Source organism: Leuresthes tenuis, unplaced genomic scaffold (genome assembly GCF_036924035.1).
Source record: "Leuresthes tenuis unplaced genomic scaffold, fLeuTen1.0.hap1 SCAF_21, whole genome shotgun sequence".
NCBI classification, from domain to species: domain Eukaryota; kingdom Metazoa; phylum Chordata; class Actinopteri; order Atheriniformes; family Atherinopsidae; genus Leuresthes; species Leuresthes tenuis.
Genome location: NW_027325375.1, coordinates 11,389,474 through 11,404,830, shown reverse-complemented (window position 1 = coordinate 11,404,830; position 15,357 = coordinate 11,389,474). Strand labels below are relative to the sequence as shown.

The following is a 15,357-nucleotide window of genomic DNA, read 5'->3' as shown; positions in this document are numbered from 1 at the left end:
AACTTTATATGTGAGAAGAAAAATCTTAAATTCTATTCTGAATTTAACAGGGAGCCAATGAAGAGAAGCTAAAACTGGAGAAACATGATCTCTCCTGTTAGTTCTCATCAGAACTCTGGCTGCAGCATTTTGGATCAGCTGGAGGCTTTTCAGAGAATATGTGGGACAGCCCAATAATAAGGAATTACAGTAGTCCAATCTTGAAGTAACAAATGCATGGACTAGTTTCTCTGCATCACCCTGAGACAGGATGTTCCTGATTTTAGCAATATTACGAAGGTGAAAGAAGGCAGTCCTAGAAACCAGTTTTATATGTGCGTCAAATGATAAATTCTGGTCAAAAATAACTCCAAGGTTCCTCACTGTAGAACTAGAAGCCAAGGAAATACCATCTAGAGTAACTATATAACTAGACAATTTCTCCCTGAAGCGCTCAGGTCCAAAGAGAACAACTTCAGTTTTGTCTGAATTTAAAAGCAGACAGTTCTGAGTCATCCAGGTCTTTATGTCTTTAAGACAGGCTTGTAGTCTGACCAACCTGTAGGTTTCATCTGGTTTCATAGATAAGTACAGCTGAGTATCATCAGCATAACAATGGAAATTTATGCCATGCTGTCTGATAATGTTACCTAATGGAAGCATGTATAAAGTAAAAAGAATCGGTCCAAGCACAGAACCCTGAGGAACTCCATGACTTACTCCAACGTGTGAGGAAGATTCTTCATTTACAAGAACAAACTGGAATCTATCAGATAAATATGACTTAAACCAGCCTAATGCAGTTCCTTTAATCCCAATAACATGTTCAAGTCTCTGTAACAGAATGCTGTGATCGATCGTATCAAATGCAGCACTGAGATCCAACAGGACAAGCACAGAAACAAGTCCGCTATCAGAAGCTAACAGGAGATCATTGGTAACTTTCACCAGTGCCCTTTCTGTGCTATGATGCACTCTGAATCCTGACTGAAACTCTTCAAACTGATTATTTCTATGTAAATGATCACAAAGTTGAACTGCAACTATTTTTTCAAGAACTTTGGACAAAAAAGGGAGATTGGATATAGGTCGATAATTAGCCAACACTTCTGAATCAAGAGTAGGTTTTTTAAGTAAAGGTTTAATTACAGCAACCTTAAAAGTCTGAGGTACATATCCTATCAACAAAGACCGATTGATCAAATCCAAAATGGAAGTGTCAATTAAGGGGAAAACCTCCTTGAACAGTCTGGTTGGGATTGGGTCTAACATACAAGTTGATGGTTTAGAAGAGACTATTGCTGTTGTTAGCTCAGAAAGATCAACTGGACAGAAGCTGTCTAAATACAATTCAGGTTCGAAAGATACTTCTAAAGCTGCTCTACTTGATGATACATCAGTGATAATAATGGGAAGGATTCCATTAATCTTCTCTCTGATAGAAACAATTTTATTGATGAAGAATCTCATGAAATCATCACTGCTGAGAGTTAAAGGAATACATGGCTCAACAGAGCTCGGACTCTTTGTCAGCCTGGCAACAGTGCTGAAAAGAAACCTGGGATTATTCTTATTCTCTTCTATCAATAATGAATAATAAGCAGTTCTAGCTTTACGAAGTGCTTTCTTATACGTTATTAAACTATCTTTCCAGACTAATTGAGACTCTTCTAAATTAGAGGAACGCCACTGTCTCTCTAGCTTTCTTGTCGTCTGCTTTAACGCACGCAGCTGTGAATTATACCAAGGAGCCAACCTCTTCTGACTGATTACCTTCCTTTTCAGAGGGGCAACATTGTCCAGTGTTGTACGCATTGAAGCTGTAGTGCTGTCAACAAGAGAGTCAAGTTCTACTGGAGTAAAATTTAGGTAGCCGTCCTCTGTCATATTTGCACATGGCAGTGAAGAAAAGGATGATGAAATCAACTCTTTAAATCTGGTTACAGCATTCTCTGACAGACACCTTCTATATGTAGAATTCTTCTCAGAAACCGTGTAGTCAAGTAATGTAAATTCAAAAGTTATTAAAAAATGGTCAGACAAGACAGGGTTATGAGGGAACACTGTTAACTGTTCACTCTCAATGCCATAAGTCAGCACAAGGTCAAGGGTATGATTAAGGCAGTGAGTAGGTCTGTGAACACTTTGAGAAAATCCAATAGAGTCTAATATAGAATTAAAGTTAATATTTAGGCTGTCATTTTCAACATCTACATGAATATTAAAGTCACCCACTACAATGACTTTATCTGTACTCAGCACTAACTGGGATAAAAACTCTGAGAATTCAGACAGAAACTCAGAATAAGGGCCAGGTGGACGATACACAACAACAAACACAAGAGGTTTTTGTGATTTCCACTTTGGGTGGGAAAAACTGAGAATCAGAGATTCAAAAGAGCTAAAACTTATCTTGGGTCTAGGACTGACTAGTAACCCTGATCTGAAGATAGCTGCCACTCCTCCTCCTCTGCCTGTGGTTCTAGGAACATGAACATTTAAATAGTCAGAGGGAGTTGATTCATTAATGCTAACATGATCCTCCTGCTGCAGCCAGGTTTCTGTAAAACAAAATATATCAATATGATGATCACAAATCAAATCATTCACTAACAGAGACTTCAAAGGGAGAGATCTAATATTCAGCAAACCACATTTAATAGTTTGATGTTTTTGTTCAGTTAAAGTTTTTGTTTTAATTTTTTTTTGCACAAGAGGATTTGCTCCTTTTGTGTTTTTTGATTGAGGGGGGGGCAGCATCAGGTGGGAAGCCGCAGAGAAGTGTGTAAGACTACAACTCTGCATCCTGGTCTCAACCCTGGGATGTCATGTTTTTGGATGACTAATAAATTCGTCCATATTTCTAGAAATTAGAAGAGCTCCTTCCAAAGTGAGATGGATGTCGTCTCTCCTCATCAGACCAGGTTTTCTCCAGAAAGATTGCCAATTATCTATGTAGCCCACGTTGTTTGCTGGACACCATCTAGACAACCAGCGATTGAATGAGGACATGCGGCTAAACATGTCATCACTGGTCAGATTTGGCAGGGGTCCAGAGAAAACTACGGAGTCCGACATTGTTTTGGCAAAATTACACACCGATGCAACATTAATTTTAGTGACCTCCGATTGGCGTAACCGGGTGTCATTACCGCCGACGTGAATAACTATTTTACCGTATTTACGCTTATCCTTAGCCAGCAGTTTTAAATAGGATTCTATGTCGCCCGCTCTGGCCCCTGGAATGCATTTGACTATGGTCGCTGGTGTCTCTAATGCCACGTTTCTGACTATAGAGCTGCCAATTACCAGGGTTTTGTCCTCATCGGGTGTGTCGCTGAGTGGGGAAAATCTATTAGAAACGTGGACAGGTTGATGGTGAACCACGGGCTTGACTTTAGGACTATGACTCCTCTTCCTGACAGTCACCCAGCCACTCTTAAGTCCCGGCTGCTCGGGATCTGCTCGGGGACGACTAACAGAGCTAGCTACGCTAGGTGGCTCCGCACTGACTAAAGGGGCCTGGCTCGCTATCGGGTGGTTTTCAACAGTGCAGAGCCGAGCTTCCAATTCAGATAACCTTGCCTCCAAAACTACAAAAAGACTAAATTTGTTACATGTACCATTACCACTAAAGGAGGCAGAGGAGTAACTAAACATCTGACACACGGAGCAGGTGAAAGCAGGAGATAGAGGAAGAGAACTGGTAGCCATGCTAAGCTAGAGAACCAGATACACCGCTAAAAAGTGAAAAATAAAAACTAAAGATCTGTAAGAGTGAGCGTTAGAATATAACAAGTATGGGATAGAGTTAACTATGCAAGATGTGTAAATTATAGGGAGAAATAAGGTGATTATTAGTAGTTCAAGAAGAGCGAGAACTGTCACAGTGCACACACAAAGCAACAGGAAGTGATGCAATACGTCTTACCGCAAAGCAAAGCCGTCAGCACAAACGCCTCATACCAACTTTAGAAAAATTCTTTTCAGGTATGAATAATAGTTAATTAAAATAGTTAATTAGTGATCAGCTCAAACCACAGCTTTTGAGTGTACCGTAATCAGACAAAGTTAGCTAACGTTAGCATAAGACACAATGTGAATCTCCATTGAGATAGCCAACATCACGTTAACGTACTGTCAGCGTTAATCATATGGCATCTGAAGTTAATCATGTTTTTGGTGTGTTTTGTAAGGGGTTTCCAATGACTAAAATAAAAATTAGATAGAGTTGAGGACTTATGAGACACAAAGTGTTGATTGCACAACCTGGAGTTAGCTGTTGGCTGCCAGTGGTCTCTTCTTATTGCAGCCAACCATTTATTTCGCCAGTCTACGTCCTTTGGGATGGAATAAAACTGCATTTCGGGGTTTCTTTGTCAACTGCTATCACAGCCAACAGCACAACATATTCCTGGCATCTTTCAAATAATGTCAAACTTCGGTCTGTCGCTGATTTTCCCAAGAGTACGTAAGAGCAGGCAAGATGGCTGCCATATATCCCATAGACATATATACATAGATGCCGCATTGAGCGCTGAATCGTATGTCGACGTCATCGCCATCTTTGATGTGGAAAAGTGGAGCAATTGGAGAAGATGCCTCATGTGCTGCATGGAAGTGTACCAACCAGTTTACAGTACAAACCAGATCTCATGGCATTACCTTTCACAGGTAAGAATGAAAATTACTTTTGATTGTATTTGTTCATTATAATATCATTTTACGAACACAATTTGCCGACTTTGTGGCTAATACTAAGAAGTCCCACGCAAAATACTGTGAATGTCCACGGTGAAACCAGCCTCCAAACAACCAATAAGTCTTTCCTATTTAACTAAATTGGCCCAAAGAAACTACTCTGATTGTTCTTCGTTGCTTTGCTAACTTTTCTCAAACTATGTAGGTTTCCCAAAGATAAAGAGCTGAGAGAAAGCAATGGTGCCGTCGATGAGGAAATGTGGTGGATCTTCAGACCTGGAGCAACAGGTGTACAAGCAGAGCGGATCCTCTCAAGCTAACCTAAAAGGCAACCAAGCAAATCAACCCCGACTTCAAACAGAGCAATACTTTGACGGATGGGGTTCCAACTCCCACTGTACCAGTAAATCGGTCGCGATTTGAGGTGCAAGCTAGAGGGTTCCAGGTTCAATCCCCGCCTGGGGCCTTTCTGTGTGGAGTTTGCATGTTCTCCCCGTGTATGCGTGGGTTCTCTCCGGGTACTCCGGCTTCCTCCCACCATCCAAAAATATGCATGTCAGGTTAATTGGTGACTCCAAATTGTCCATAGGAGTGAGTGTGAGTGTGCATGGTTGTTTGTCTCGTTTGTCTCTATGTGGCCCTGTGATGGACTGGCGACATGTCCAGGGTGTACCCCGCCTTTCGCCAGATGACTGCTGGGATAGGCTCCAGCCCACCCGCTACCCGATTAACGGACTGTCGGTATAGAAAATGGATGGATATCCAATCCATACCGGAAGTCCCAAGTCGAAGTAGTTTCAAAATAAAAGCTTAAAAGCTTAAAAACACGTACGTTTACACCACAGACTGTATAGTTTACACATAACACAATTACATGCAATTTGTTCAGTTACATGTTTATCATAACATATAATTGACATATAATTATATAATTAACATATAATTGTCCCGCCTGCCACCTATATTCAATCCATACCGGAAGTCTCAAGTGGAAGTCAGTTAATCGCCGAGCTAAAACCAAAATAAAAACTTTGAAAACACGTACGTTTACACCATGGTACGCTTTACACAACATAATTCTATGCATTTTGTGAAGTTACATGTTTATCATAACAGTATGATTGACTTACAACGTTATCATTTCATGGATTTACCTTCAAGATCAACGTTATGAATACAAATGTGAATTATGTTTGTGTGGTGATGGTATTCTCAAATTAAATAGATACTATCACATTAGTAGCCTATATAGTATATATTAATTTATGTTCATGTTTAATCGATTTACAAAGATTGATTCAATATCAACGTTATGAATACAAATGTGAATATTAATAGGACTGAAAAATAACTAAGATTAAATCAACTGAATTATCAAATTAAATAGAGAATTAATAAAATGGTCACAACAAATGTCATACTTACTATCATTAGTTTATGGTAAAAATGTATTCATTCATTCATCTTCTACACCTTATCCTGCACAGGGGTTAGGGGGAGCTGAGCCTATCTCAGCTGACATTAGGCAAGATATGGTAAATATGAATTAATGTAAATGTTTCGACTTATAATTAATGCTGATTGTAAATATTAATATTACAGTTATTACGCGCAACGTGAATACAACGTTTCTGTGTGTTTGTGTGTAAGTGGGGGATACTCACACATCATTCACACTATAACTGAAAAATCATAATCAGTGGTGGTAATACAGCGTAAGGGCTGTATTCCCCTGATATTATACAGGATCTTGTTTGCAGGCATGATCTCCCTATCTTACCTGTATATGGCCCAACCTGCACACCAGAGGATGCCTTCATTAAACACAGTACAGACGAACCACATATTGTTTGCTCAAAAGCATAGTAGAGAAGCTTAGCTAAAAGACATCAGTCCTACTGGTCGTTTCCTGACCCACCAGGGTTCTTCAGGGATGAGAGGGCCATCGTGAGCAACATAGTTAAATACAACATTACACTATTATGCTGGCAACATTAATAACTTGCCTTGGACTTTTTTGTAAGAAAACGTTTTATTATGTCCTATAAGTACAAACAAAGAAATACAACAATGTAAATACACTAAACACGCAGAAATAATCAAATAAAACTGACTCACACTTTTGGCCTTGATGATCTGTGGGGGGATTCTATATATACGCACACGTGCATGTGTGGGGTAATAGAAGTGTGACAATATGTTTTGGTACTCTTGTACTACTTTGCCAAATCAAATCATTAACGTTCTTTCTTTGGCTAAACTAATGTTAGCCCGGACGAATCAAGTGGATAAACGGCTTTCATAACACAAGACACTCTATTCTTCGATGCATTACATTTGTAAATAGCAAGAATTACATCGTAGGGACCATACTACACACGTTGGATGATAATTAAAAGAGTATTTCTCTTACCGTTATCTTGCTCTCTGTTCATAACAGTATGGAGTTGGGTATGCACGTCAAATCAGCAATACATCACACGAAGAAGAAACAATTCCGTTTGGGACTTCCGGTATGCATTGGACGTATGGCGGCGCCCTTGTCGGCCACCTTGCCTGCAGATGGGTGCCTCTCGATGTTCCTCCTACTCCACTTGTTTGGGTAAGGTAACAACGCTGTAACCTGTCATCGGAGTACTGCGGGCGGACACAAATATGGCGGTGCGAAAATACAGTGACGTCATGCCGTCCTAATGCATAGATGATACAAGACATGAGTTGCGGGAGCGCGGAATTGACCCTTCGCTAAGCCCCTCCTGCAAACGGCTTCTGTCCAAACCGACGTTATCAACCGTAACTATACACAAAAGGCCAGTCAGCTTTCGGAAGAAAGCAATATGCCGAAACGGTGTGCATATGGGACTTGCAAGTCCGACAGTCGATATCCAAGAAGTTTGTGGGGTGATGTTGAATTATTTTCCTTCCCCCAGCCCAAGACGCAACAAGATAGATGTATAAAGCAGTACCTGTATTGTATAAAGCAGTGTGGAAGACCACACGAACAACTGAATCCCTCCAAAATCAATAAGAGCACCTACGTTTATTCTAAGGTAAAGTGCTAGCTAACGTTAGCTAACCATAGCTTTGTGTTGTTACGTTAACAAAGACTTTTCTGTTAAACCTTGAGCCACTGTGTAATATTTTAAGCAAAATAAATACTAACAGATAGAGACATACTGATATCTTTTAGTAATTTTTAGCAATATCCTCGTGCACTGTAAACAAATGCAAGATAGTTTATTTTTGCAAGAAATTGGGAAACTGAACGATAGTGAAAGCTAACATAACATTTAATTTAAATTTAAAGAAAATATGTATCGAGTTACCCTGCTGTACTAAAACATTGTTCTTGTATGTGCTGGCTTTTTATTCAAAATGTGTGTTTTATGTGTTTTATTCAACACCAACACATGTGGTGCCTGGCGCTTACATTGAGAGCAGTGTACTTATCCCTCTATTTTGAGTTCCTCTTAGTTTGAACTTCACCAACATTTAATCTGGTGAATTTATGTTTGAAACGCTTATTGGAGACTGTTATGAGACATTCTATTATTTAGTGTACTCAGTTGTTATGAGACATGCAACATAAGACTGTTAATGTGTGATGTGATTGTACTGCTGTTTGTGTAGATGCAGTATCCTGTTTTCACCACAGTGGGTCTTAAGTGCAAGGCCAGAACCTCATGTTGTGTCATCACGTTTTGTTTAAGTCACGCCCAGTTTTTGTTTTCTGTACTGCGTAAGTTGCAAGTTCATTCCTCCATGACTCAAGAAATGAGTGTGTGCTAGTCTTAAATAAATATGCTAGAAGAAACTAAATAATATCTTTGCCTCCGTCCTCTTATTCTCAGAGTTTAGCGTGAGTAAAAACTGCAAAGCTCAACAGGTTATGTGCCCAGGAGCAACTCGGAGAAAAGTTTTAGATGTTTTATCGCCGGAGGAAAGTCGCAACGAACAGCGTGCTAAAGGCTAACAGATATGGATACGGAGATGAAACCAAGCATGAACTGTGGGAGACTAAAGTGCTGGGACATTTGCATTTACTAGGATTAAAGAATACGGTTCTGGGAGAACCCAACAGCCAAGAAGAGAGAGCGGCAGTCATTAAGAAGAACGCTGACGCCTATGTCAAGATCATTCAGCTTTTGGATGATAAAAGCCTCTCATTAATTATGAGAGATGTGCCGGACAATGGAAGAAAAGCACTGAAAATATTATGCGATTATATTATTACACCATGCTGACATCACTTCAGAAGACGAGCAGCGAGACGGTTATAGACTATATCAGGGATGGGCAAACTTTTTGTCTTGGGGGCCACATTGACTTTTAAAATTTGACAGACGGGCCAGGTCAGCACAAGATACAATACATATAAAAAAACTGCATCAAACATAAACAGAAAAAAGCATTGAAGTATTAACATACTTTTTTAGTGAGAACAGTGTTGTTGATCACCCATTTTAGCTAGTGCATCGAAGTCTGGTGGTGATTCTGTTGTGGCAATTCTCAGAACAGATCTGAGGTGTTCATCACTCATCTGGGATCTGTGGGGTGCTTTATTGGTGTTCATCACACTAAAAGTTTGTTCACACACATATGTAGAGCCAAACAACACCAGCATCCTCTGTGCTATCTTCTTAATGTTTGAAAATTTGGCTGCACTTAATGAAGCATAAAACTCATCCAGTTTCAGGGCGTTGAACGTGTCCTTTAACACCATGTCACATTGGAGATCAATCAGTTCCAACTGAAACTCCTGAGGCACTGTTTCCGGGTCGTGTGAGAAGGGACATGACACCAGCTGAAGTGCCCTGTCAATTTTTCCAAAATCACGAAACCGACGGCAGAATTCCTCATGCAGGTCATCCAGTGATTTCCCAAATTTTTTCACATGGTGCGGGGCCTCTTTTAACGTAGCTAGTGTGGGGAAATGAGCAAATGACTTGTCTGACATTTGCTTCGAAAATAAAACCAGCTTGGTTTTGAAGGCTCTGACGTTTGCTTGCATTTCGTGAACAAACTGTTTTTTTCCTTGTAGCTTCACATTCAGCTCGTTCATGTGTGTCAGTATGTCCACAGTAAAAGCTAAATCACAAAGCCAATCTGTGTCATTCAGCTCAGGAAAATTGTCAGTATTGTCAAGTAGCTCCAAAAATGAAATAATATCCTGTTTGAGCTCCCACACACGTTGGCATACTTTCCCCAAACTTAACCAGCGGACATTAGAATGGTAAAGTAAGTCCGTGTGATCAGCATCAGTTTCTTCAAGAAAATGAATAAACTGACGATGGTGAAGTCCCCTTGCTCGAATAAAGTTCACGAGTTTCACAACGGGCTTCACTACGTGATCAAGCTGCAACACGGATTTACACAGTGCCTCTTGGTGAATTATGCAGTGTAGGAAAATTACCTCCTGCTCAGGGTTTTCCTCTTTCACCCTGTCCTGGATTCTCTTAAGCATCCCAACGTTTTTTCCTGTCAGATTTGGTGATCCATCTGTGGTAACGTTGGCGAGCGTACTCCAAGGTAACTTGTGCTTCAGTATGACCGCTGACACGCTGTTAAATAAATCCTCTCCACGTGTTTTTCCTTTCAGGGATTCCATATCCAAAAACTCCTCCGTTATCTTGAAATTCTCATCAATCCCTCTGATAAAAAATAAAAGCTGAGCGGTGTCCTTTATATCATTGCTTTCGTCCAGTGCCAAAGAATATGATGTAAATGACTCCGCTTTTTTGTTTAGCTTGCTAGTTAAGTGTTCGTCAATTACTTCAATACGGCGAGTCACTGTCCTGCGTGATAAGCTCACTTTTTCAAATTTGTTCTTGCTCTCAGGACATAAAATACTTGCTGTCTCCACCATGCACTCTTTAAGAAACTCCCCTTCGGAGAAAGGCTTGCTGGCCTTTGCTAGTTTGAATGCCAGTAAGTAACTTGTCTTCGTGCTTGCTTCTTGGATGGAAGTTGCTCGAATAAATGTGTTTTGCTGAGTCTGCAAGCTAGCTACCAACCTGTCAGCGGTAGCTGTACGTTCTTGTGGTGAAAGGTTGCTAGCGTAATTAGCATGCTTGGTGGAAAAGTGACGGCTGATGTTGTATTCTTTTAAAACCGCTACGGTTTCTTGGCAAATAAGACACACAGCCTTGGACCGGACTTCAGTAAAGAAGTATTTAGGCGTAGATGTATTTGTGCTGTAGATGGGTTCTGATCTGACCAGTAGAAGAACGATCACTGGAAATCATAAAACATCCGTGACTTCATCCATTGGTTTGTGGACTGCTGCTCGGAAGCCAATAGTATTGAATCTAGGCAGCGCCATCTTGAAAATTTCAGGTGCATACCGGGAAAAAATTAACACGGATTCTACTTATATGGGCATGAGGCTCCCTGGTGTTGAAATGCCTGTCATTACAAGTCAAAATGAAATAAATGCAATCATTCACATTAAACCTTAATTCTGTACCAATCTTCGGCGGGCCGGATTAAAAAGACCAAAGGGCCGGATGTGGCCCGCGGGCCGCAGTTTACCCACCCCTGGACTATATCATGAGGGCGGAGACCACCATTACGGCGCTGCGGAATGCAGGTGAAACTTTTGAAAGGGCTGCTTGAAAGTTTTAAGCCATTTTAAGCCATACATGTAGGTCATAATGATGACAATATAACATTTGCAGAGTTCAAAACAAAGCTTGAAGCTTTGAAGTCACTGAAAAGCTAACTTCAGCGGAGTCCAGCGACAATGTGATGAACACTGTGGCGGCAGCTGGGCGGAGACCTGCCAAGTCAAGTGCACGAGACAGGAGAAATGAAGACGTTGACATTATATGTTTCAAGTGTGGCATGAAGGGTCACCAAGCAAAAGCATGTCGGCAAAAGATGTGGTGCAGTCATTGTAAGAGTGACACCCACAATGATGCCACTTGTAGATATAAAGATAAACAAGGTGGAGCAAGGAAGGTTGCAGATGAGAGCAGCAACAGATCTGGAGCAACAGTACATGTGCTGCTCAGTTTTAGTTTTCAACTGCCAACTACAACTTTTCTGATATTTCCAAAAAAATTTCCCTATGTCCAGGCAGTGAAACTTGTAATCTGTTTAAAAAATAATAATAATAAAAAGAAAGCAGTTCCATCAGTCCCACCTACTGCCCCTACTGCGATTTTTAAGAATTTACAGTGACTGAGACAAAACAACCAATTAGAGCCAGAGCAGCGTCTGACATAGTGTCTGATCTGTATCTGTCAATCACTCGTCGCACTGCCAGAACAGCTCTAGTGAAAGCTATGGCGAGCATAAGAGAAACTGCCCATACTGCTGCTGCCAAAAACAGCATATACGGCTAACACAACAAAAAAGAAGATGACCAGGGAAGGTGAAAAAGAAAGCACTTGACTGAGCCAGAGATAAAACAAGAGTAAATTTCGGAGTAGCTTTTCAGAGGTGGATGGAGCTACATGATCTGAAAGGGTTTAACACCGATTCGGAGTTGGCAACACCCCTCTGAACTCATTGGACCGAGATGGAAAACTCCCTTGTTTTCTAACCATTCAGAGTCTGAGATCTTTTTTTGAAGATCATCCTTGGAAGCTAACCATCTAGCTTGATATCAGCACACAGTTCAAAAGCAAAATATTCAAACATGACATGGGTAGCCTCTAAGTTGTCCCCAGCAGTGAGTATAAGTGTGGATGGTTGTTTGTTTTGTTTGTCTCAGTGATGGACAGTTGACCTGTCCAAAGTGTACCCCACCTCTCACCCATTGTCAGCAGGGATACAGTGGGGCAAAAAAGTATTTAGTCAATCAACAATTGTGCAAGTTCTCCCACTTAAAAAGATGAGAGAGGCCTGTAATTTTCCTCATAGGTATACCTCAACTATGAGAGATAAAATGACAAAAAAAATCCAGAAAATCACATCGTCTGATTTTTAAAGAATTTATTTGAAAATTATGGTCGAAAATAAGTATTTGTTCAATAACAAAATGTCATCTCAATACTTTGTTATATACCCTTTGTTGGCAGTGACAGAGGTCAACGTTTTCTGTAAATCTTCACAAGGTTTTCACACACTGTTGCTGGTATTTTGACCCATTCCTTCATGCAGATCTCCTCTAGAGCAGTGATGTTTTTGGACTGTCGTTGGGCAACATGGACTTTCAACTCCCTCCACAGATTATCTATGGGGTTGAGATCTGGAGACTGGCCAGGACCTTGAAATGCTTCTTACGATGCTTCCACTCCGTCGTTGCCCGGGCATTGTGTTTGGGATCATTGTCATGCTGAAAGACCCAGCCACATTTCATCTTCAATGCCCTTGTTGATGGAGGGAGGTTTTTCACTCAAACTCTCACGATACATGTCCCCATTCATTCTCTCCTTTACGCAGATCGTCCTGGTCCCCTTGCAGAAAAACAGCCCCAAAGCATGATGTTTCCAACCCCATGCTTCACAGCAGATATGGTGTTCTTTGGATGCAACTCGGCATTCTTTCTCCTCCATACACAACAAGTTGAATTTTTACCAAAAAGTTCTATTTTGGTTTCATCTGACCATATGACATTCTCCCAATACTCTTCTGGATCATCCAAATGCTCTCTAGCAAACTTCAGACGGACCTGGACATGTACTGGCTTAAGCAGGGGGACATGTCTGGTACTGCAGGATTTGAGTCCCTGGCAGCGTAGTGTGTTACTGATGGTAACCTTTGTTACTTTGGTCCCAGCTCTCTGCAGGTCATTCACTAGGTCCCCCCATGTGGTTTTGGGATTTTTGTTCACTGTTCTTGTGATCATTTTGACCCCACGGGGTGAGATCTTGCGTGGAGCCCCAGATCTAAGGAGATTATCAGTGGTCTTGTATGTCTTCCATTTTCTAATAATTGCTCCCACAGTTGATTTCTTCACACCAAGCTGCTTACCTATTGCAGATTCAGTCTTCCCAGCCTGGTGCAGGTCTACAATTTTTTTCTGGTGTCCTTTGACAGCTCTTTGGTCTTGGCCATAGTGGAGTTTGGAGTGTGACTGTTTGAGGTTGTGGACAGGTGTCTTTTATACTGATAACAAGTTCAAACTGATGCCATTGATACAAGTAACAAGTGGAGGACAGAGGAGCCACTTACAGAAGAAGTTACAGGTCTGAGAAAGCCAGAAATCTTGCTTGTTTGTAGGTGACCAAATGCTTATTTTACCGAGGAATTTACCAGTTAATTAATTAAAAATCCGACAATGTGATTTTCTAGATTTTTTTTTCTCTTTTTGTCTCTCATAGTTGAGGTATACCTATGATGAAAATTACAGGCCTCTCTCATCTTTTTAAGTTGGAGAACTTGCACAATTGGTGGTTGACTAAATACTTTTTTGGAAAATTGATGGATGACATAGATATTTTGAACAGCTGGATGTTTTGTGGGGAAAATGTGCAACCACTCTTATAGCAAAGTTTTCAGGGAAAGCTTTTCTTGTTTAAAAATCTGCACTTTTTACAACTCTAGGTGAGCAGTTCAAATTCTTTATCAAGCAAAATCGGAAAATGTTTAATTTTCCAAGCCACAGTAGCTGGTCTCCTTAATACAAAAACACAAAGTGGTTGAAGTAAGAATTATTGCAACTTTTAAAACCATGATACTGGCACCAATTAAAATTGAATTCAGATTTTTCAGCCTCAGCATTTGAAATGTTTGACATTTTATACTGCACACAAACTTATACATAATTGGTTTGTACATGACATTCATATTTATTGATTTACAATTGTTTGTTAATGAACTTTCTCTGAAGAGTGTCTGTTCAAATACTTAAAAAGAAAAGATCAACATTACATTTTTATTTGAATTACTTTGTCTGTTGAATGAAATTCCTCACAGAAGATAGATAGATAGATAGATAGATAGATAGATAGATAGATAGATAGATAGATAGATAGATTGATTCGTTGATGGGGCTCCAGTCTGCTGTTCAGATTTAGGTTCACCGAAACATGTGGTAGCCCAGCTGATGACAATGAGGTCATGTGTTTTTGGCACTGACCATAACGATTGCGATCTTTCTTCTCTTAATCTCTCTCGACATTTGACACCAGGTGCAAGCTGTACAGAAGGTTGAGAACAAACAATCCATACACATAGAGCCCTACAGAGGAAAATTAGTAATGTCAGGTTGACAGTTGGCTGAAAGCAATATATGAATTGCTAAAAAACTGCTAAATCATGTTGAAAAAGACTTTAACAGTACTCCTTTTTTGTCAGTTTTTCTATTTTAACATTTTTGGGTTAAAAGTGATTCAACATGCTACTTTTAATGATCTGAATGTGAGGTTTAGGGTTTGTCGTTTATCGACATACTGTATATTTTACACATTATATATTCAACAGTACATGTGCTGCTCAGTTTTAGTTTTCAACTGCCAACTACAACTTTTCTGATATTTCCAAAAAAATTTCCCTATGTCCAGGCAGTGAAACTTGTAATCTGTTTAAAAAATAATAATAATAAAAAGAAAGCAGTTCCATCAGTCCCACCTACTGCCCCTACTGCGATTTTTAAGAATTTACAGTGACTGAGACAAAACAACCAATTAGAGCCAGAGCAGCGTCTGACATAGTGTCTGATCTGTATCTGTCAATCACTCGTCGCACTGCCAGAACAGCTCTAGTGAAAGCTATGGCGAGCATAAGAGA

At 40.2% G+C, this 15,357-nt stretch overlaps 1 protein-coding gene across 1 annotated transcript; it reads right to left on the bottom strand.

Annotated features, from left to right (window-relative positions):
• Window positions 1–9,112: 9,112 nt before the first annotated feature.
• LOC140280267 (general transcription factor II-I repeat domain-containing protein 2B-like) lies at window positions 9,113–10,288 on the bottom strand. The gene has a single exon (XM_072375573.1). It carries the CDS (start codon window positions 10,286–10,288, stop codon window positions 9,113–9,115), a length of 1,176 nt encoding a protein of 391 aa, XP_072231674.1.
• Window positions 10,289–15,357: the final 5,069 nt, after the last annotated feature.